The sequence below is a fragment of the Erpetoichthys calabaricus genome, chromosome 1, assembly GCF_900747795.2.
Source record: "Erpetoichthys calabaricus chromosome 1, fErpCal1.3, whole genome shotgun sequence".
Taxonomy (NCBI): domain Eukaryota; kingdom Metazoa; phylum Chordata; class Cladistia; order Polypteriformes; family Polypteridae; genus Erpetoichthys; species Erpetoichthys calabaricus.
In genome coordinates, this window is record NC_041394.2 from 103,630,643 (window position 1) to 103,655,028 (window position 24,386).

Consider the following 24,386-nt stretch of genomic DNA (forward strand, 5'->3'; position numbering starts at 1 on the left):
CCACTGACCTCCCTCTCATTTACACACATGTATTCTGTCTTGTTCCTACTGACCTTCATTCCTTTCCTCTCTAGAGCATATCTCCACCTCTTCAGGGTCTCCTCAACCAGCTCCCTACTATCGCTACAGATCACAATGTCATCAGCAAACATCATAGTCCACGGGAACTCCTGTCTAATCTCGTCTGTCAACCTGTCCATCACCATTGCAAATAAGAAAGGGCTCAGAGGCAATCTCTGATGTAATCTCACCTACACCTTGTATGCATCTATCACTCCTACCGCAGACTTCACCACTGTCACACTTCCCTCGTACATACAGTATCCTGTATAACTCTTACGTATTTCTCTGCCACTCCCGACTTCTTCATACAATACCACAACTCCTCTTGAGGCACCCTGTCATATGCTTTCTCCAGGTCCACAAAGACGCAATGCAACTCCTTCTGGCCTTCTCTATAGTTCTCCATTAACATCCTCAGAGCAAACATAGCATCTGCGGTGCTCTTTCTTGGCATGAAATCATAATGCTGCTCACTAATCATCACCTCACTTCTTAACCTAGCTTCCACTACTCTGTCCCATAACTTCATGCTGTGACTCAACAGTTTTATCCCCCAGTAGTTACTATAGTCTTGCTCATCCCCCTTATTCTTAAATATTGGCACGAGTACACTTCATCTCCACTCCTCAGGCATCCTCTCACTTTCCAAGATTCCATTAAACAATCTGGTTAAAAACTCCACTGCCATCTCTCCTAAACTCCTTCATGCTTCCACAGGTACTGTATATCATCTGGACCAATGACTGTTCCATTTTTCATCTTCTTCATAGCTGTCCTTACATCCTCCTTGCTAATTCGTTGCAATTCCTGATTCACTATCTCCACATCATCCAACCTTTTCTCTCTCTCTTGTTCTCTTCATTCATCAGCCTCTCAGAGTACTCTTTCCATCTGCTCAACACATTCTCCTTGCTTGTGAGTGCGTTTCCATCTTTATCCTTTATCACCCTAACCTGCTGCACATCTTTCCCAGCTCAATCCCTCTGTCTAGCCAATCGGTACAGGTCCTCTTCTCTCTATTTAGTGTCCAGCCTCTCATACAACTCATCATACACCTTTTCTTTAGCCTTTACCACCTCTCTCTTCACCTTGCGTCTTATCTCCTTGTACCCTTGTCTACTTTCTGCATCTCTCTTCTTTGCCATCCTCTTCCTCTGTATACTCCCCTGTACTTCCCCATTCCACCACCAGGTTTCCTTTTCCTCTTTCCTCTGTCCAGATGTCACGCCAAGCACCCTTCTTGCTGTCACCCTTACTACATCTGCTGTAGTTTCCCAACTGCCTGGTAACTCTTCACTAGCACCCAGTGCCTGTCTCACCTTCTCCCCAAACTCAAACTCACAGTATTCCTTTTTCAACTTCCACCATTTGATCCTTGGCTCTGCCCTCACTCTCTTCCTCTTCTTGATCTCCAGCGTCATCCTACAGACCACCATCCAATGCTGCTTAACTACACTTTCCTCTGCCACCACTTTGCAGTCTTCAATTTCCTTCAGGTTGACTCTTCTGCATAGGATATAATCTACCTGTGTACATCTTCCTCCACTCTTGTACATAACCCTATGTTCCTCCCTTTTCTTAAAATATGTATTCACCACAGCCATGTCCTTGCTTTTGGCAAAATCCACTATCATCTGACCTTCTTCATTCCTCTCCATGACACCATACCTACCCATCACCTCCTCGTCTCCTCTGTTCCCTTCACCAACATGTCCATTGAAATCTGCTCCAATCACCTCTTTCTGTCCCTTGGGCACACAATTCATCACTTCATCCAACTCACTCCAAAAATCTTCTTTCTCATCCAGTGCACACCCAACTTGCATGGCATATGCACTAACAACATTCATCATTACACTTCCAATTTCCAAATTCATAATCATCACTGTCTGAAACTCTTTTCACCGCCAAAACAATCTTGACATAGTGTTCCTTCAGAATAACCCCTGCCCCATTTCTCCTCCCGTCCACACCATGGCAGAACAATTTGAATCCACCTGGCCTTACTCCCCTTCCATTTAGTCTCTTGCACGCACAATATGTCAACCTTCCTCCTCTCCATCATATCAGCTAACTCTCTCCCCTTACCAGTCATACTGCCAACATTCAAAGTTCCTACCCTCAGTTCCACTCTCTTTACCTTCCTCCTCCCCTCCTGCCTCCAGGCACATCTCCCCCCTCTTCTTTTCCTTCTTCGGCCAACAGTAGCCCAATTTCCGGTACTTTCCAGTACTTTTTTTTTTCACCAGGTCTGTGGTATTGGAGTGAGTAGAAGATTTTCATTGGCTGGGTAGATGAACGTTTTTTTTCTTCCTATCTAGACTTTCGCTGGACCTATACAATACATATATTAGTGAATAAACTGGTGCTGCATCTTGCTCCAAAAGCTAGCTACTGGAATTCATTAATGATTTTCTTAGTATTCATCCATCTCTCTGGCTTACATGGGAGATTTCTGACACAACTCACAACCATTTTTAGAATTCAGTGTTTCTTCCAGGATTTAAAACCTCTGTCTGTTGCAATCCAACTCACTCATACAGTTACCTTCTCTATAGCTCCTTCTATCCCTGGTGTATTAAAAACTCTCTACCTTATTCACAGTTCTTTAGATACAACTGTCTCTGCAGTGATAAGGTTGACTTCTGTGATGATAAACTAAAAATGTGGAGTTTCTTTACCAATATAAGGTACCCTTCTCACATTGTGGACAGGGCGCTCAGTTAAGATAGGAACAAATCTCATAACACCCGATCTGAGTGGAACCCCAATAATGAAATACACATCCTACAGTCTTCCTATTCCACACTTACATTTATCTCTTTCAATGGTCATTAATCACAATTTCCTTACACTTTGTGACTCACCGTTCTACAGGAGCCTTTATTCCTAACCCTCCCAATCTCATTTCATCAATCACTTAATCCATGCAAATTTCTTGTCCACAACTCACTTCACAGACTATAGCCACATTCCCTACCACCTCCTGAGCTGTAACAGGAGTTACTGTGTTACTTGCAAATATGCCACCAACAATACCCTTGTGTCTGGTCTGTTTGGTAAATGTAGTATTAAACAACAGGCCTTTTGCCAATCTAAAAATCTTATTTATTACATTTGTTGTAGGAATTGTCCATCCATCTTCATACTGTAGGTACAGTGCATCCGGAAAGTATTCACAGCGCATCACTTTTTCCACATTTTGTTATATTACAGCCTTATTCCAAAATGGATTAAATTCATTTTTTTCCTCAGAATTCTACACACAACACCCAATAATGACAATGTGAAAAAAGTTTACTTGAGGTTTTTGCAAATTTATTAAAAATAAAAAAACTGAGAAATCACATGTACATAAGTATTCACAGCCTTTGCTCAATACTTTGTCGATGCACCTTTGGCAGCAATTACAGCCTCAAGTCTTTTTGAATATGATGCCACAAGCTTGGCACACCTATCCTTGGCCAGTTTCGCCCATTCCTCTTTGCAGCACCTCTCAAGCTCCATCAGGTTGGATGGGAAGCATCGGTGCACAGCCATTTTAAGATCTCTCCAGAGATGTTCAATCAGATTCAAGTCTGGGCTCTGGCTGGGCCACTCAAGGACATTCACAGAGTTGTCCTGAAGCCACTCCTTTGATACCTTGGCTGTGTGCTTATGTTCGTTGTCCTGCTGAAAGATGAACCGTCGCCCCAGTCTGAGGTCAAGAGCGCTCTGGAGCAGGTTTTCATCCAGGATGTCTCTGTACATTGCTGCAGTCATCTTTCCCTTTATCCTGACTAGTCTCCCAGTCCCTGCCGCTGAAAAACATCCCCACAGCATGATGCTGCCACCACCATGCTTCACTGTAAGGATGGTGCCAGGTTTCCTCCAAACGTGAAAGCCTGGCATTCACACCAAAGAGTTCAATCTTTGTCTCAGCAGACCAGAGAATTTTCCTTCTCATGGTCTGAGAGTCCTTCAGGTGCTTTTTGGCAAATTCCAGGCGGGCTGCCATGTGCCTTTTACTAAGGAGTGGCTTCCGTCTGGCCAGTCTACCATACAGGCCTGATTGGTGGATTGCTGCAGAGATGGTTGTCCTTCTGGAAGGTTCTCCTCTCTCCACAGAGGACCTCTGGAGCTCTGACAGAGTGACCATCGGGTTCTTGGTCACCTCCCTGACTAAGGCCCTTCTCCCCCGATTGCTCAGTTTAGATGGCCGGCCAGCTCTAGGAAGAGTCCTGGTGGTTTCGAATTTCTTCCACTTACGGATGATGGAGGCCACTGTACTCATTGGGACCTTCAAAGCAGCAGAAATATTTCTGTAACCTTCCCCAGATTTGTGCCTCCAGACAATCCTGTCTCAGAGGTCTACAGACAATTCCTTTGACTTCATGTTTGGTTTGTGCTCTGACATGAACTGTCAACTGTGGGACCTTATATAGACAGATGTGTGCCTTTCCAAATCATGTCCAATCAACTAAATTTACCACAGGTGGACTTCCAATTAAGCTGCAGAAACATCTCAAGGATGATCAGGGGAAACAGGATGCACCTGAGCTCAATTTTGAGCTTCATGGCAAAGGCTGTGAATACTTATGTACATGTGCTTTCTCAATTTTTTAATTTTTAATAAATTTGCAAAAACCTCAAGTAAACATTTTTCATGTTGTCATTATGGGGTGTTGTGTGCAGAATTCTGAGGAAAAAAATGAATTTAATCCATTTTGGAATAAGGCTGTAACATAACAAAATGTGGAAAAAATGATGTGCTGTGAATACTTTCCGGATGCACTGTATATGTAGATGTACGGTATATAATTACATTAACAGGGACTTTAACATTGTTATATTTGTGATGATATTATGCAGCAATAAAGTTTTAAGAGGTATGTGTAATAGCAACAAATATGTTAAGCTTAATGCAGTAACAGGGTTCAATTTTGCCTTTGCTTTACTTAGTAATTTTTTTTCACTGTGTTGTTGTCCCATGTACTATATTGTCACAGTAGGTGTCTGCACTAATAAAACTAGCAACATGAGTATTTTACCATACTATACAGTATAGCAACAATAAAAAACTGAATTGAAAAAAGCTGCTATTTCAATTTGTTATAATATGCACAAAAGATTTTTCTACAGAAAGGTTAATAGGTTAAATTTTAAACCATCCATTGGGAAAAAAATTGCTTTGTAGCTGAGTGTTTCTAATCTATATCTCTATATATAATCTTCATTTGGATCTTGATCTTTGTTTGTCCGCGAATGAATTAGACGAAGAAGCACTAGATGGCAGTAGAGAGACAGCTAAAACATAGGCATTGCATTAAGAATCTCCTCCAGGCTTATACTACTGAAGACTGTAGTACTCCAGTCACACCTCAAAACACAGACATTCAAACTAAACAAATTGTTGTGCTTTAAATTAACTAATCTTTATATATAATCTTCATTTGGATCTTGATCTTTGTCCGCGAATTCCACGCATGCGTAGACCACCTTCCAGTTTAGTACGTTGTTGTTACTCACGGATGTCAACAATGTGCCGGAATAACGAAAGGGGTGGTGGACAGTGTTACGCTGGTTAGCTCCTGAGGCCTGGTTAGAGAATGAGATTGCCGAAGATAAAAGGTACGTGCCTACGTAACATATGAATGAATGAAAGACAGTGGGTAAAATGAATGACAACTTAACAGCACGTTCTGGAAATTATTATTGTTATGTTGTAGCCGGCGACTGCTGCGCGTCTCACAGTTGTACCCTGGCTTGCTCACATGTCAGTGAAGTGATCCCTATTTATGCTTTAAAGAGCCTGGATACCTGTGTGTCCCCCTTTTATAACCATTGCTCTGTGTATATTACCTTACTCTTTGGATTGCCACAAAGCAACCTGCGAGATTGGAGAAAGGTTGAGAAGAGATCGCGAGAGGAAACGACAGCGTCGTGAAAACGAGATGGACTGTGAACGGAGAGAAGCAGAAATGCTCCTCCACCACCACATAATTACTGTTCGGACAGTGATTCCGAGTAGGTCGTTCCTGTTGAATCAATGTCCAAGGGTTTTGTTTTGTAATTTTGTTTCCCTTATAAAAAATCATAATGCTGTGCGACGAAGGGCCCAGTTCACGACTGGCAGCCGCGTTTAAACAGGGAGCCCTTCACAGACATCTTTAACACGTGCAACGTAGTTGGGCGCACATGGCTAGTATATATATATAAAAGCCAAATACCACTGACTCACTCATCACGAAATTTCCCGAACCATAAGGACTTGGGACTTGAAATTTGGATTGTAGGTTACCCTTAGCCCATAGGTGCTCACTAAAAAAACAGTTTTAAAAATTTCGTGGTCCAAGCGTGAAATTTCTTATAGTTTTTTAGACCAGTTTGTATGTCTGTCCGCTTTTCACAAGAGAAATACTTAATGGATTTAGAGTGGGTTTTTCCCTATAATTTGCTTGAACATTCCGTTAATTTTGCGACTTTATCATTGCGCTAAGTATCATGGTTCACTTGTGGTACTGATTTATTAGCGCTAATCCGAGAGAGACTCATCAGGCTGCGGGGAGGGGGTGGAGCCCTCCTCACTCACGCATCTGCCTCGGGGCGTAACCTTAACTCTGCCTAATTAGCGAACGAAAGAACTACTTAACGGATTTAGATCTTTTTTTTTCTATAATTTGCTTGAACATTCTGGTTGATTTTGCAACTTCTCTCATTGCGCTAAGAATCATAGTTTGCTTGCAGGAGTGATATATTCGTGCCAATCCGAGACAGAGGCTGCGGGCTGAGGGGTGGGGGAAGGGTAATGTCAGGAGTAGAAAGCTGGGTGTGTCCCTCCTCACTGTCCTGTTTCACTAATATGTGGGTGAAGTTGCAGGGGATGGCTAGTTAATGAATAAATAAAAAATCTTGTGAGAGCTTAACAGCCAACATATGTTTATCTTTATACAATATATGATTGTGAGTTGGTGTCTGTACATTTGTTCTGGAATCACACAAACATGTCTGCTCAGATTTTCATGACAATTAGAGAGGATCATTCAGGAATAGTCCAATTCAGAGTAGCAGATGCAACACAAGTGCTTTGATATACTACACCAGTTCTTAAATTTCAGTGCAGGGTTCAAGCTATCATGCCTTTTATTTAATAAACTCAAAAAGGATAAAAAAGGTTTTCATTATTGCCACTTTTATCCCATTATGAAAATAGTTGAAAAATAAAAATATATGATTTTTACATAGTTGTATGATGGTGAGACCAATCAGCTGTCATTTTTAATTGGTTTAACTTGTAGTTTCACACATTTGAATAAAGGAGTTGGAATGACTGCAAAATTGATTGCTTTTTAATACAGTGGCATACATAACCAAGAGAGTGGAACAGAGTCTTCATATTTATGTTCTGATTGGGTAAGCCTGTAATGACTTAGGCTACAGTTGTCAGCAATAAGAATATAAGCCATCTTAACAACATTATAAAACATTATGACATTATAAAAATTAGCAGTAAAATTATTGGTTCACCTCTTTCAGTTAAATGTATTACAAGCAGGCTGCATATTTAGGTTTCTAAAGGTAAAGACCAATAGGTTTCAGAACTCTTTTGTTCCTAAAGCATTTTAAATTCTCTTAATTGTAGGGATGCTGCTAAATATTAAATTGTGTATTATTATTATTTTGTGTACGGTTGAAAGTAATTGTTCTTCTTTCTATTAATTTGAGTGTGTTTTTATGCGATAACACTAGTTATCAAATGTTGTGCTTTTGTTTATCTATCGGATCTCTGTAACAATGTCTTCTGTTTTTGTACATTCCTGCTGCAAACAAATTTTACCCTGGGTTACTAAAGTCTACCTAACCTAGTAAAGGTGCATACTCTAACCAAACTTGGATGTTGTGCCACCCTCACACATATAAACAGGTCCATCTATAACAGTGACAAAAAGAGTTGCTAGATATAAACATTCAGATTTATTTAATGTTTCAAAATGTCCACATTGTCCACAATTTTGTGTCAGATCATAATATTTTGAAGGACAACGCTTATTTCTTTAATGATATGACATATAACAAATTAATGGAAATGGATAATTAGAGAAGCACACAATTAACTGGCCTGCTAAAACAGCATGATTCAAGAGCAAATGGGTTACTGTCTCCAGGTAGCAGTCATTAGTACAGTTATCAGTCTAATTCAGACCGTGCCTAATTTGGGATTAATGCATGGGCGTAAGCAGTAACTACTGTAGACCTGATCACTAATATGAGACAGCTTGAAAGCAGCAGAACAAGGGTTCTTTACTGGAAATTAAATTGATTTTTCTACAAACATTTAGTTTACTTCTTATTTAATATTTGTGTTACAGCACCATCTACTAGGGATGGAGGGTAGTTCCAAATTAAATATATTTGAAATATCTGAAAAAAATCTTACAAATATGTTAAAATTTAGTTAAAACGTATTTTGAGATATCTAGAAATGACTTTTAGATATCTGCAAATTTCAAGTATACCATATTCAGTACTAGATGAAATTTCCATTCTTTGCATCAACTATGTAAATGTCTAAAAAATATATTTAAACCTAGTGAACATCCATATTGATTTGGAAAAAAACATGAAGTTGCAGTTCTGAAAATTGAAATTATTGAAACCTTGTATCTTTGAAAATTGTTCCAGAACTGGATGGGCTTTTAAAAAATATTATCTGACAAAGTCTAATTTGTCCTTCCTATGCTTGAAGTTTACCAGTGGTTTACACCTTTAATTTCATGAAGTCTACTCTTGAATGCTAAGTCTACCTCCTGGAGAGTGTTCTTGGTTTGGCTAAATGTTGTGAAGGGGAACTTCTTCAACAAGGACAGAATTCTGCAGTCATCTAGAACAGTTGTCTTCTGTGGTTTTCCAGACCTTCTGGTGTTGCTCAGTTCACCAGTGTATTCCTTCTTTTTAAGAATTTCCTGGTGGTTCCAAACATCTTACATTTCAGAACTGCTCTGGATACTGTGCTCCTGGGAACTCGAAGCTTTAGAACTCTTTATAATAATTGCTTTATTTAAAATCCTTTGTGATGGACTCAGAGCCACAATTATGAAAATTGTGTCACTGTGTATTTGTATTTGTATGGACCTGACTATATTAAATACTCAGTGACATGTTGTGTTAAAAAATTTAATTTGGACTTCACGTTTTTTGACTGGTGAATTACAGGAGCTAAGTCAGATGACCCGACAAATTCAGCCTGTTACTTTTTGAAAAATCATGTATCCTTTTGACAGATCTGAGCACAATACATAGGAAAAACTGAGCGGAGAATATTCTGTATGTTTTGTATCTAATCAAATGGGCTTACAGAGTACAAAGAAATTCTTACTTGCATGTGGTAATCTACATGCAACATGAAGTTTTTGAAATAATGCACGAGCAATTCTAGTAAGACAATTGCATGATTTATTATTGGTTAATGGAAAATGCTTTATGAATTGGTAGTTCATGAGCATCTCCTAGAAACCAAGCAGAATTTTTAAAAAACATTTCTTGCTGTTCTACATTTTGTCTTCTGTCAGGCTATGCAGTGCATAAATGAAGAAAGTGGATAGTTTCATACAGTTTTTTCTTCAAACAAAACAAAAATAGATTAAGAGTGACCAATTAGCTGTCAGCTGTAATTGTTTTAGAATTGTAGGTATAGGTTATACCAAACTTGGAAGTCACATTATTTCCCATAAACTCATCTGAGAAACAAAATATTTAAAGCCACTATGTTATAAATAGTAAAAAAAAAATGTTAAAGCTATTTGATATTCCTTGTTGTAGTGTTTTTTTGCTACTATTAAAACAACTGTTAGCTAAGTTTACCAACACTATTAGGTATTCACTAGTAGATAGTGTAAAAGAAATGAGTTACCCAATTGGATTTATAACCTAGCTTATGACTAATACTAGGTTCACATGTTCTGTGATGATGTATCTTCCAACTTCAGTGAGGTCATGTGGGATTCCTGTCGGACTATTTAGAAAAATATAAGGTTGCTGTTTCTTTGTTAATTGGTTTGCAAAAAAGAAGCAATTAAAGATAAAGGGCATTTTTGTGGAAATAAAGAACAAAATACATGTATTACATACTTGTCACTTTGCTTTAAATGTGTTTTGACCAAAAATTGTCTTTTTGGGCTGACCATGTTATGTGTTTCATTTTAAACAACTGCCTAAGGTGAAAGGTCAGCGTTACATCACAACTCAGACAATTTGGATAGCTTTGTTTTGTAAGAATTGTCCAAGTCATAATTCGGAGTGTTTATGTGGTATTTCCAACTCGACAACTTGATTTTACAGTCTTTCCAAGAGCGCATTAATGTAGTATTTGATACACTGTGAATAGACACTCTCATTCAACAAAGAATAAAATACCTTTTATGTACAAATAGCTGAATACATCTGTAGGTTTTCCTCTATTAGTGCAAGTTTTATTTTTCTGAGTAATAAACTTTTAATTCAAAAATAGTACTCTTAAGAAATAAACTCAACATTTTACAAATTTTATTGTTATCTGCAGTTAATGTCCTCTGTTTTTTTTCAGAATAATGCAGGAGCAATGCTGTGTGGACAAGATAGACTATAATTCCTGTATGACTGGTGTCAATCTAGCCAAACAACAAGGAGTATGTGGGACTGTCTACAGTGACTCAACAACCTGTGAAGCCAAAACCATCAAGGTTTGCAGTTAAAGCCGTTGACATTTACTCCTTCCACCAAATTACAATGACATTAATACACATAAAGTAGAGACAAACTTGTTGATCTATATGAAAAACTATTTATCTCCATTTGTTCTTTGAATTTTTGTCTATTTTTGTTAATTATTTTTATAAAGTCTTCACTTTAATGATAATAATAGACAAAGGACTATTGAGTGAACAAATAATATTAAATGTCAATATTTTTTTATTTTATGCATAAAAAAGTAACAACTTATTTACATTTGGTAGCTGGCTGTAAATGGTTTAACTACAGTATCTACAGTATAAATAAACACTTCATAAAGCTGAGTCTTCATTTAATGAAACTTTTTGCTTATGACCTTTTTTGCAGTATTTGCAGTTAGAATAAAAATGTAGACAAAATAAGTTATATTCAGAAATTTTCTGGAACTCTTCAATCATCTTGTTGAATTTTCTTTCTGTCTAAATTGTTTCCAAAAAAGTTATTAATTCTACATTACAAATTGTAGCGGTGTCATTAGACTGGAGAAATTCACAACTGATTTTTCACTGAAAATATATTTATTGAACATGTGTACAGTTATGCAAGATAGATTCAAATCAAAGTATTCTTTCTCAGTAATATTCTTATGAAGGAAATGTTTGCATAAAGGTCAAGATGAAATAGCCTAAAAACAATAATTGAGTCTTACATAGCTGTCCTTGAAACTAATTAAAAAGTACAGTCTTCAAGAATATCCACTAATTTCACAGAGGTTAGCTCTGCTCTCTCACTGATGCAGCACCTTGGGTTTGAATCCCATACTTGGTTGCTTCCTGCATGTTCTTCTCATGCCTGCATATGTTTTTTTCCAGGGACTCAGTTTTTCATCCCACATCCTCATATACATGTCAGTTTAACTACTGGCAGTTTTAAGTTTGGCCATTGTGCATGTGGCTTTGTGTGTGAATGGGTTCTGTGATGGACTGGCACCTCTGCTCTGAGGATGTCTCTTATCTTGAGCTTGATGCTGCTGAGATATTTTCCTACCCCATGAGATGCTGAATTATTTTGAACAAGTTTCAGATTGTTTTGTCATGCACTTTTGTGGATGTATGATTATGAATAAGAATTAGCATAATCATTAAATACATTTTTTAATTATAGTGTATGCAACATAAGTACTGTAAATATGAACATTATTATGTGTAAAGTGAATATTGAGTGAATAGTGAAAAGAAAATATATGGACTGTGCTACTATTAGGTATTTTATACTGTTTATTTGTGAGTCAACTGAGTATACTTTATTTTCTCATTTCATTTCATTTTCTGTCTATTTTCTGTGGAGGGTGAGAGTCATAGTGGTAAAATAAATGTTTAGTCAGGTGTGGTTTCTCTAAATCTAGCAACAATGTTCAACACTTCATGTGATTTTCCAGGCCATCACAGGGTAAATGAAAGGTTCACTCTTCTAGTATTTTCTAGGTCTGATTCTGGTCTCCTGTTCTGTGCCTCATACACCCCCAGTAGCATGTGGTATGCTCCTGACTTTGTCTCAGGTGGTAGTTCATTAACCCTGCACATTGCCCTCATTTATGCTGATTTTTGTGCAGCCTTTTGTTTCTGGTCGGAAATCAAAGGTCACTCAGTCAAAAGTTCATCCAGCCACATATATACAACTGTACTTTTTCCATTCGGTACAAGGCATATGGTACTGCTGCTGCTACTTTGATCTGCTGATCAATCTTATAGTCCACTCTGCATTCACTTGTTATTTCATCCATGTGCATAGGCCACTAGAAGTCTTTTTAATCACTGCACTGATTTCAGCAACAGAAATAGATGAAATTCCATCAGATGCTTTCAGTGCTATGGAATACATATAGGACGAGGATGAGAAGAAGTAAGCTATATGCATCTGGTTTATAAATTCATGGTTACAAATTTCCACCTGAAACTGATGTTTCCTCTGTCTTGCTGGGTGACATCTTAACAAAATGTCTCAAATCATTAGTTGGTATTTCAGAGCCTCATGCTATTAAATAGTCATTCCCTATGACCTCATTAAATTACTCCCACCCAAGGAGTTTCACTTTGGCCACTGTCAAAGCTGTTGTATTCTTAACATCTCAGTCAGATTCAGAGACCCACGTAATAACACTGAAGAACTGACCTCCTTCTTTAACTTGGTGGCTTCTTTCACTATTGCCAGGTACTGAGTAGTTTTTGGCAAAACTCATAAGGTGAGGGTTTAACTCATCCCAAGCATGCCTAGATTTCTGTAGTTTTATTTACTAGAGTACAACATATTTTGAATACTACTGTTATTGGTCTGTTTTCATTTGTATTACTTTTATTCTTTTTAAAATTCAAAAACAGTGATCTGTTTCAATTTTGATTTTATTTGGGAAATATGTATTTTCATAAATCTCACCTTTCTCTTTTTCCAATTGTACTTATCTCAGAGATGTTGTAACTGTTGTCACATGGGAAAGGTTGCTCAGCAGCAAGGTATGAGCTGTGAACAGAACCTTCAGTTTGGGTACCAGTGTAGCTTGGTGTTTAGAGCCTGCTGTGTTGATGCCCTTGAGAACAACCCTTCACTGCCTGGACAGAATGATACTATAGGTAAGATATGCTGTGCATGGTATATTTTGCTAGGATGAGTGGCCTGTTTGCATTAATTGTGAGAATAAGCCTTTTTAAAATGTATTTTAGTAGTGTTTTCATGTGCACAGAATACAGTGAAATTTCTAATTGCTTTTCTAATTGACCAACATGCAACATGTCATTATACTCAATGCATAAATTCTTTGTCTGGAGAAATGTATTACTTTAAGATGAGAATCTCAGTGCCTAAACTGTTGTGTTGGAAAGAGTCATGCTTTCTTATATAAAGATGCAAAAGACATTGCAAAGAGCCTAACATGCAAATTGGGCTGAGTGAGACAATTCCACATGGTGCGTCCAGTCAAAGAGCAGCGTGAAAAAGATAACAAATGCACTCCACCTAAAGAAAACATCGTCAGTTGAACTATAAACAACAAGTAAATAGCTAGCCAAATGCCTATTGTTTCATGTTTTATTCTTACTCTGCAACAAGCACAACCTTGTGAATAACTGTCAGGTAAAAGTCTATCTTTTACAAGCTTTTGACTAACTTGTAACTAAATGATGCCAGCATATAGAGTATAGTTTTAAAAGTTTAGCCCTCTGTAATCCATGGTGAGAACAATGAGATAACTTTGATGTTAGCAAAACAATGAGCAAAAAAGGTTGTCAAAATTGTAACATTCCAGAAAACCTCTAAATGAAGAAAGAATGTCCTCCTCTGTCTTAAATGTAAGTAGTTATCATATTTCTAAAACCCTTCAGTGTCTCTATATTTTATATTACTGTTTCTTTTAAAAATTGTGGGATTCAGTTACCTTATATTAAGTCTAAAAGGTGGGGATCCCAGAATAAATGTAAGGAGAATAAACTGGAAGCCTTTCCAAAATAACATTTATTTGTTTGGCATATTTTTATACAAAAAGTGTAGATCAAAATGCTTCACAGGAAGTAAAAAAAAAGAATTATAACAATACAAATAAATAATTATAGAAATGGAACCCTAGGCATGGCTTAAATTACTATTAACTAAACTTGGATTCTAAATTCCTAACGGTTATAATGGTAAATAATAGATTTCAATGCTATGGACAGATTGCTAGGGAGGAGGGAAAAAAAAACCTCCAGGCGACAAACTGCTGTAAAAATAAACCTGCAGAGGTTCCAAGGCCAGAGGACTGCCCACTGGGCATTCTACAAAACAAATTTTATAAAGGAATTTATTATTGTTAAAATGCATCATCTTAAATGATTGGACATTGGAGCATCCACATCACTTTCAATATTAAAGGCAGCTACAGAGTATGTTAATCAGATGGCCGTGTGCAGAAAACCAGAAAAGAAATCAAATACTGATATTGCTTAGTAATGAGTGCAGATCTTTTAAGTATGTGATATTGTGGTATATACTAATCTATTAGAAATGGCACCAAAAAAAAGTAGTTATAAAAATATTCAAATTTAAAAAGTGGGTCTTTATAAGTTTTGATGGTGCCCATAGCAGGCGAACCACAAATACTGTATCTTTTGATAACATTTCTAGAAGATATTTCCACAAAAATGTAACAGTACAGTACTGAAAGGGGTACTGTATAGCACTTGTACTGCATGGCATATTAACCTATATTCCAAGCTATAGTGTCTTGAGTGGAGTATTATACAGATAGCTAAAATAAAAGCAGTTACAAAATTGAATTTTAAGTACAGTTTTAATAGTGACATGAGCTTTGAATCAATATTTTGCTACTAAGGGAATTTATTAATATAAAAAATTGTGCTCTTTTCAACAGGCAGCAACAGACAACTTTCCCCTGAAACAGAAACAGAAGACCATTATCTCAATGATCAGTGCAGGGGTATGAAAGTAACATTTTTGAAACTCTTTCTATGTACTTCATCTTGTTAATCTTGTACTTTATATTATTTCTGTTAATTTATAATTAACACACTCCTTTAAGAAAGTAATTATTTATAAAGATGTGTGCTCTCTTTCAAATACTTTTCCGGGCTGTGACAAATAATAGCATAGCAAGCAACAAAAAGGGTGACTAAACAATATTCACTCACGTAATTTAAAATAGCTTTCACATATTAATATTTGGTAGTATGGAATTAAATACTTAGCTATTTGGATTTCTCTTTGGACATTGATGTTGATTGAGCTAAAAATGTGGCAGAAGGCAGGAGCTATCAAATGCACTCTGTATTCTTAAAGGGGCTGAAAGGATTTTGCTTCGAGTTGCTGGAAATGCAAACAAATTGTGGAAATGAATTTGCCAAGCCATTGGTAAATAGTTGAGGCATGACTGCTTGAGTGTAATCCTTCTAGTGAAACCCACATTGAGAAATTCATCAGTATTTATAATTAGTTCTTTATAGTAATAATTTTAATGTTATTGTATTTTCTAGTGTTTATGAAATAATGTGTAGCTAGTACAGAATATCATGTTTGTACATGTTATTTTTCTTTGTTTGTAGTTTCATGATTATATGTTTGAATAACAGTTAAATTTAATTCTGCTTGGTACTGCATAGCCAACTGTGACATTTATATTATACTTTTGAGATAGCACTCGTTTGATCTCTGGATAAAGTGGTAACTTATACCATGAGTTCTCATCCAAGTTTTACTTGTCTATAAAATATTATGTACTTATTGATTGTACATATGGTTCAGTAACTCATATAGGTAAGATGTTCTACATTGCTCCAAGTAGATCGCCATAGAAACCAAATACCTTGTGTTTAAATGATAGACAAGTACGTAGAATAAAAATAATTACTCCATTCTATGATGAAAAGCAGTCTTCTTCCTTAAATCTATCATTCCAGGAATTTGCCATTGAGATAAAAATGTATCTTATGCTCAAATCCAAAATGAAATGTTTGTGGCATGATGTTATCACATTAGAAAACAGCAGCACAATAATGATACCAACTATATGAGGAACCACATGTTTTGGACTAATATAATATTAGATAAATACTGCTTCAAGATCATTACCCATTCTACAGTATTTGTAGTATAATATAGAATTTACCTTAGCTGTGCCTACTAGAAGTCCCCACCACCTTACTCATACATTTATTCACAAAGCAGGACATTAAATAATATTAATAAAAAAAAATTCTCACTGTTCTGGAGAGATCCATCTCATTGTTGTCTTAGCAACAAAGTTAAAAAATTATTTGGGACTGGTCGGTAGCACTACCATGCTGCCACCTAGCAGCTGCAAAATGTAATGCATCTCAGATTAAAATAAAAAAATACACAATAACAAGGCTCATACATTTAGGCAGCAGGTCCACTAGATCGATCTCACTTGAGTGTTTTTAAGAGACTTAAATAATAAAGAGTGCATAAATTTTACTGATCATGCAAATCTCATGGTAGAGTTCTTCCAGCTATTGAATAAAATACATTTCAAGATAGGCTGGTTTGAATTCACCATTCCTTGTCTTTTTTTTAGTGGATAGTATGTTATTAGTATTTTCATGAGTGATTCATTTTTACATAAAAATATGATCTTCATCACCAACATCATGTTATCATTTGACTCAATGCTCATTTCCTGGATGCTGAATGAATATTATTCCATTCCTCTGGCCATTCATTTTTTTTACTTACTTTTAACAAGTACAAGGCAGAAGGGAGTCAGGAGCTTTCTAGGCAAGAAGTGCTCCCGGAAGAAATATCTGACACACTGATGTTACTTCCAACTATACAAAACCAATAAAAATACCAAATTCCTGCTTACACTCTAGATCTTGTTATACTATGCTGTGGCACATGTTCTTGCTCCTATATGTACCCCATCTTTCCACCACTGTCTTTTTGTTACCCTTTCTGTCATGCTTTAACTGATGAAAGTCTTTATAAAAAATATAGCTATAAGTAAACATATTTTGAAGGGAAAGATAGATCTATAAGCACTGTTTTTTAATATGACATTTCTTCTATTCTCACTATCAATGAAACTGGAAAACAAAATCATTTGTTTCACTAAGTATTAATGCACTCAGTGCCTAATGATTAAGTTTTGTATCTATTATCAATTTATAAAGAAATAACAGTATATTTATGATATATATTTATACTGTATACATATATTGTAATCTCTAGGGTGTGCAAGCATCATACCCCAAGAAGACTGTTATCTATTTGTGTCAGGGGAGGAAATAGTTATTGCAAGTGGCCTTCTCCGTCCAGTTTTTAAACTGGCCTCCCATCCAGTTTACCTTGAACCATCCCAGCCGGAACTTCAGCCCATGCCAATGACAATATACAGTATATCATAAATGGATAAATATAAATACATATTTATTATGTTTATTATAATAAGCAATTTTAATATAAAAATATAAATAATAATGATATATAAATTTATGGTATTTGAAACCCCTAATATATATTTTAAACTTGTTACAAAAGAAAACTGGTAGAGTAAAAGCAGTGTCAGAAAAATAACTATTCTCTAATCAAAACGTACTCCATATTGGGATGAAATGCAGCAAGTCAAAATAGGCCATCAGCTGAATGGTTATCATTTACAATATGATCCTAGGTTGTGGTTTGTTTTTTTCAGATCAGGTCATTGTACAAAGTATCTAACACTCTGCTCCATTTATTCTGTCTAAATTCAGCCACGCGTCTGAAAAGCATTAACCAGAATAAGCATTCCTCATTATTTTTATTATGTGTCCATCCTCAGAAATTATTCATTAACATTCTAACACTGGTAAATTTTAGAACCTCTAGCCTAGGGATGCTGGCACAAGTAGTGACTTGTATGTGCCCCATTCCTTCTATGTCAGATGATTTATGGACGGCATTACATCAAACTTTTGTCATTTTCATTGCCATCTATAGTATGTAGAAATAGTATGTAGCTATAGTATGTAGCTATAGTATGTAGAAATATATGAGCTCTTGAGGTGCTCATTTGGTGTCAAGTTCACTTAAATATTAGCAACACTAACAACACTTTTACTTATATTTCGTGTTTAACTGTATTAATATTTAGTCGTATTTTCTTTTTTATCATTATATACAAGAACATTTGTCTTGTCTTTAATACCTTTTTTTTGTTACAGGAGCGGGACAATGTTCACAACGATGCTTGATTACAGAATCTGGAGCATCCTGCTCTTGTTTTGAAGGATACAAACTCAAACCAGATGGGCGCAGTTGTGAAGGTGAGAGTGAATTAGTTTTTTTTTCCTGGGACCTTCTAGTCATTATTAACTATACTGTACTTTTAGTTTTCATAAGCATATGGCAATATGGCACATAATATAGGTGACTTAATAAGGCTTAAGGCAATGTAAATACTGTAACCTCTTTTATCAATACTGTTTAGTGGTATTTTCAGATGAGATGCAAATTCCTGAACTCAAATAAACTTATATTAAATCTTTTATTCAGACATAAATGAATGCTTATTGGGTTCCCATCATTGCCTGCCTGGTGAGGGCTGCATCAATACACTTGGATCCTATCGCTGTCAGCGGGTAGTTAGCTGTGGAACAGGGTATGAACTAACTGACAGCAATAAATGCCAAGGTTGGTTTTGTCAAGTCTTTTCTTTGTTGTTTCCTTTAAATAAGGCAGTTTATGGCATGTTGTTTTTATTCAGTAAAGGTTAGCAAATGTGGCTGTAATTGTTAATATTTGACTTGTGATTAAGATTGCCGTGTAGATAAATATAGTAATTGGGAAGTAATGTAAATTCAAGACATGCTTTTTATCATAGAGAGGATATGTTTCAGGAAAGTACCTCTGAGACTTGCATGCTTTCTAAAACTTTCCTATAAAATATAAATTGTAAATTAAATTTTTGTATATAAGAAATATATACAATATGTACACAAATGTATAATAAATATACATACAGTACATGACAAGAGACACTGTAATGTAGTCAGATAAGAATTTATATTTCCTAAACAGCAAACACATATTTAAATCCAAATATGCATTTTGTCTTTTGAGTAGGTAATGTATTCATTGAATAATAAGTGGGTTTTTTTTGTTTAAATGCCAGAGAAGTCTAACTACTCAAAAAACAAAATTAATGATGTGCTTAATTCCATCCATCCATCCAGTTCCCAACCCGCTGAATCCGAACACAGGGTCACGGGGATCTGCTGGAGCCAATCCCAGCCAGCACAGAGCATAAGGCAGGAACCAATCCTGGGCAGGGCGCCAACCCACCGCATAGTCATATCACATGTAAAATATATAGTACTTTACGCTAGTACTCTGCAATTGTAAGCCTGTATTGCTGATATTTAGCAGGCTGGATACATTGTTACATAGAATTTTCATTATATCCTGGTCCCTTCATCACCATTAATCAGTGAGAACCTGGATTAATCAAGCCAAATATTATTCCCAGTCCTCCAGTGGCAAGTATTTGTCCTCTGTAGCCAACCAGCAACTGTTTTTAATAACAGGAATGGAACTTGTTTGGATTGTCAGCTACCAAAGTCCTAGGACAATGAATTTTACTGTCTGATATACTGTCATCTCTGTTGCTACTCAGCTGTTCACAGCTGTTTATATACTCACTGTGTGCGTTGTGTTATTCTCTACCAGTTGTGTGAGTCCTCTTTAGCCGTTTCATTTGTAGGAGATACTTTGGATGGTGATCCATTCTGTATTTCCATCCATCCATTTTCCAACCCCCTGAATCCGAACACAGGGTCACGGGGGTCTGCTGGAGCCAATCCCAGCCAACACAGGGCACAAGGCAGGAACCAATCCCGGGCAGGGTGCCAACACACCAAGCACACACTAGGGCCAATTGAGAATCGCCAATCCACCTAACCTGCATGTCTTTGGACTGTGGGAGGAAACCGGAGTGCCCGGAGGAAACCCATGCAGACACGGGGAGGACATGCAAACTCCACGCAGGGAGGACCCGGGAAGCGAACCCAGGTCCCCAGGTCTCCCAACTGCGAGGCAGCAGCGCTACCCACTGCGCCACCGTGCTGCCCCATTCTGTATTTACTCTAGAGTATAAAAAGGAGTGTAAAAAGACCTGTAGGGCTGTTGTATTTGACACACTTAACTGATTCGGTGCACAATGCAATATAATGTTTAAAACCACTTGAACTTTATTCTTGCCTATTCTTTCTCTTAAATGTGTACACTATCCATTGGTGCGTATCTGCTTTAGGTATCATTGTCTACAGATATGACATCTCTTGCTGGTTCTGAAGTTATGTGGGAAGATCTGAAGGGTGTCAAACTAAAGCCACTAAATGTAAATTACATAGTAAGCCAGAGATGGAATTAGTGAATACACAGTCCTGGATGCTACTGGTCTACACATCAGTAGAATACATTTTGTTTCTGGCTAATCAATGACTACGGTGTTTGATTTATTTTTCATATACATAATTTTAAAAGAAAAGCCTCCACATACAGAATGGTAGACATTTGAGGTTCTGCCACTTCAATATTAACCTTTAAAATGTTATGTTTTTATCAGACATCGATGAATGTGAGATAGGAACTCACAACTGTGCACCAGACTTTGTGTGTCAGAATACACAAGGTTCTTTTCGTTGTCGGCCAAAGACGCAATGTGGAAATGGTTTCATTCAAGATGCATTAGGAAACTGCATTGGTAAGTAATGCATTAATAAAACCACCTTTAAAAAGATTTTTTTCGGTTATACATAACTAGGGGGCTCTGCCCCCTGCTCGCTTCGCTCGCCAACCCCTGGTGTTGGGAATGAGAAAGAGCGTAATGTATGAATGAGATATAGAATAGTGTGAAGGTGTAGATGATGCAAATAGAAAGCAAACAATAAAGTGTGTGGCACAGTGTAAAGGTTTATTGGAAAATTTCTTTGCACACGCCGTTTAAGTGTAAAAGGTAATTCCAGGTCAGAACTTGTAAGGTCAATGAAGATGGTTATTGTCGTGATCAGAGTCAAGTTTGTCAGAGCTTAGAAAGAGTTGTGTGTCTCCAGGAAGTAATGCAATGACTTGGGTATTTACGTTTTCCACATTAATATTTTTTGGACATAATATAGTGCGTTGTGTTAAAAGGGGCATTTGGTCTAATGAGATTGCTGTTCCAAATCTGTCTGTAACTAAGTCGGCACAGATAAAGGCTTGAGGAATTGTAATAATATCTGGGAGAAGTCTATCTGTATTGGTGAGTGTACCATCTCCCAGTTGTAATAACCAATTGTTATGATCTGGATGTGGACATCGCATGTTTTGTACTAACTGTATCTTTTGAAAGCAATGCCAATTGTCTGCGTATTTTAAGGTGCACTGAACAATAGCTGAGCGCATGGAATGTGGAACAATAGCTAAGCACTGTCTAAAATCTCCTCGTAATAAAAGTACCTTTTCTCCAAAGGGAAGATTATTATTCATAAACGTTTGTAGAAGTTTATGAATGGTGTTGAGTAAGTGAGTGGATGCCATTGTACATTCATCAATAATTAACAGTTTTGCAAGACGGATGTCATGTGCAATGCCACTGTTAATGTTCATAGTGGATATCGATTTGTAGGATCTAATGCAGTTCATAAAGATTTCACTTTCAGGTACATCGTTAGTTAGAAGCTTCTGTAGATATTCAGGATATGAATGTAAAGGAGGCAGTCTAATTTGACCGTTTTGATAACAACGTGTAAATTCATTACTTGTATTGCCAGTTGTTTCTTCAGGGAAGTTAAGTGAATGACAATTATTGCAAATGACATTCATTAATCCCAATGAATTTTCCTGAATAGTGGACTCATTATTGAACGTGTTGTCAGCCACCTTTATTTATTTTGTCCCTTCGCTGCCGTTTCTGTATGTCTGAGGCGAGAGGTGTTTCATTTTGAATCCGTGCCTGTGTAGCACTTTGAGACGCGCGCTGTATGCGTCTACGTTCAGTGTGTCTGTCCATATGCGCTCGTTTCTGATAATGTGTTAGTTGAGCTTTGCGTTTTTGGAGCCGAGACATTTTTTCTTCCGGAGGTTCAGAAGCGCGTTGTAAGCGCCGCCGTGTATTTTGTTTTTTCATGCGGGTTCGTGTGTTTGGTCCCGTTAACCGAGCCGTATCGTTTTGTACCTGTGATCGTGTATTTATGACTTGTTTGTTCTTCAGCGTGAGAAATATGGATAAGTAATAAGGAGAATCGCACTCACTGTTAATATGGAGCCTTTTATGCAGTTGGACGGTTAATAGTGCTTCAGTGTAAGGAGATCCACCTATGCTGCATACTGTGAAGGTGTTGAGATGACGTATGTTTAATACGGACGGGCACTCACTGTTAATATGGAGCCTTTTCTGCGGTTGAACGGTTAATAGTGCCTCATTGTAATGAGATCCACCTACGCTGCATAGTGTGAATTGTGTTTGGTCCCGTTATCCGAGCCGTATCGTTTTGTACCCGTGATCGTGAATTTATGAGTTGTTTGTTCTTGAGCGTGATAAATATGGATAAGTAATAAGGAGGATCGCACTCACTGTTAATATGGAGCCTTTTCTGCGTTTGAACGGTTAATAGTGTCTTATTGTAATGAGATCCACCTATGCTACATAGTGTGAACGTGTTGAGATGACGTATGTTTAATACGGACGGTTCATTTAGAAATGGGGCTTTGTGTGTAGATTTGTGCATATTTGCGTTGTTGATTTGTTTCAGGGTGCACCGTTCCAATGCAATGCAATATTTGTCCACATATGCGAAAGCAGTATGGGCCATTGCCTTTTGGTGGCCTGATATTTACTGCGGTAGATTCAAAAGCAAATGAACTATTGTAGGATCTAATGCAGTTCATAAAGTTTTTACTTTCAGGTACATCGTTAGTTAGAAGCTTCTGTAGATATTCAGGATATGAATGTAAAGGAGGCAGTCTAATCTGACCCTTTTGACAACAACGTGTAAATTCATTACTTGTATTGCCGGTTGTTTCTTCAGGGAAGTTAAGTGAATGACAATGATTGCAAATGACATTCACTAATCCCAATGAATTTTCCTCAATAGTGGACTCATTATTGAACGCGTTGTCAGCTAAGTGGCGCAATCGTTTATCAGGTGTCTGCGGACGGTTCCTTTAGAAATGGGGCTTTGGGTGTCACTTCTTATTGATGTTAGTGTGTTTGTGGGTCTGAATCGTCGTTGTTGTGAACGTTTCGTGTGCCATGTCCGTAGTCTGTCCCGTTTCGTCTCTAATGGGCTTGGTGTGGCGGTCACGGCTTCTTTTTTTTGGTGTGGTAGGAGCTTGTTGAATCCTCCTCTTTGTGTGTGTCCCGTTTCGTGTGCAATGGGATTCGTGCGGCGCTGTGTGCTTTGCCGGCGTCTGGGGGGGTTGTTGCTTGGAGGGGGTGGTGGGATTGGTGGGCCGCGAGGGTCTTCTTTCTTTTTGTGTGCCATGGGCTTGTTGAATCCTCCTCTTTGTGTGTATCCCGTCCGTTGCTTGTGGGGGGGGGTGGGTTGCGGGTTCTTTTTTTTTGTGTGCCAGGGGCTTGTTGAATCGTCCTCTTTGTGTGTGTCCCGTCCGCTGCTTGTAGGGGGGGGGGGGGTTGCTTGAAGGTTGGTGTGGGATTTGTGGTTCGCGAGCGGCTTCTTTTTTTTTGTGTGCTAGTTTCGTGTGCAATGGCTTTCGTGCGTCGCCTGCGTTTGACTCCTTTTTTCTGTGCTGACTCCTTTTTTCTGTGGTCGCGGCGCCTCATTTCTTTGACTCCTTTTTTCTGTGCTCACTCCTTTTTTCTGTGGTCGCGGCCGCCTCTCGCGGTGCCTCATTTCTTGGGGCGCCTGCGCAGTACGTCTTATTGCGGCTACGGCCCATGGCCGGATGTCCCTGCGTCCATCCGGTTTAGCATTCTCGGTTAGTAATGTGGATACTGAAATCTATCAGAACCAAATTCTGCCAAGAAATAAATTATTGTTTCAGAGTATTCAATGACCAAGTACACTGTTGTATGAAGATACCATGAATAGACTTTTTAGCTGGCTAATGCTTTTGCGGTTTATGTAACATCTAGGGATTTCTTTGATTATTTTGAT

General features: G+C 37.6%; 1 protein-coding gene across 2 annotated transcripts in view; it reads left to right on the forward strand.

The window, feature by feature from the left end:
• fbln1 (fibulin 1) overlaps window positions 1–24,386 on the forward strand; it is a 132,606-nt gene that overhangs the window by 42,443 nt on the left and 65,777 nt on the right. For both annotated transcript variants that reach the window (XM_028804590.2, XM_028804597.2), the window contains exons 3-8: window positions 10,625–10,760; window positions 13,214–13,376; window positions 15,149–15,214; window positions 18,453–18,554; window positions 18,784–18,921; window positions 20,855–20,992. In XM_028804590.2, coding sequence (XP_028660423.1) covers window positions 10,625–10,760; window positions 13,214–13,376; window positions 15,149–15,214; window positions 18,453–18,554; window positions 18,784–18,921; window positions 20,855–20,992 — 743 coding nt within the window. The remainder of the gene's footprint in view (window positions 1–10,624; window positions 10,761–13,213; window positions 13,377–15,148; window positions 15,215–18,452; window positions 18,555–18,783; window positions 18,922–20,854; window positions 20,993–24,386) is intronic.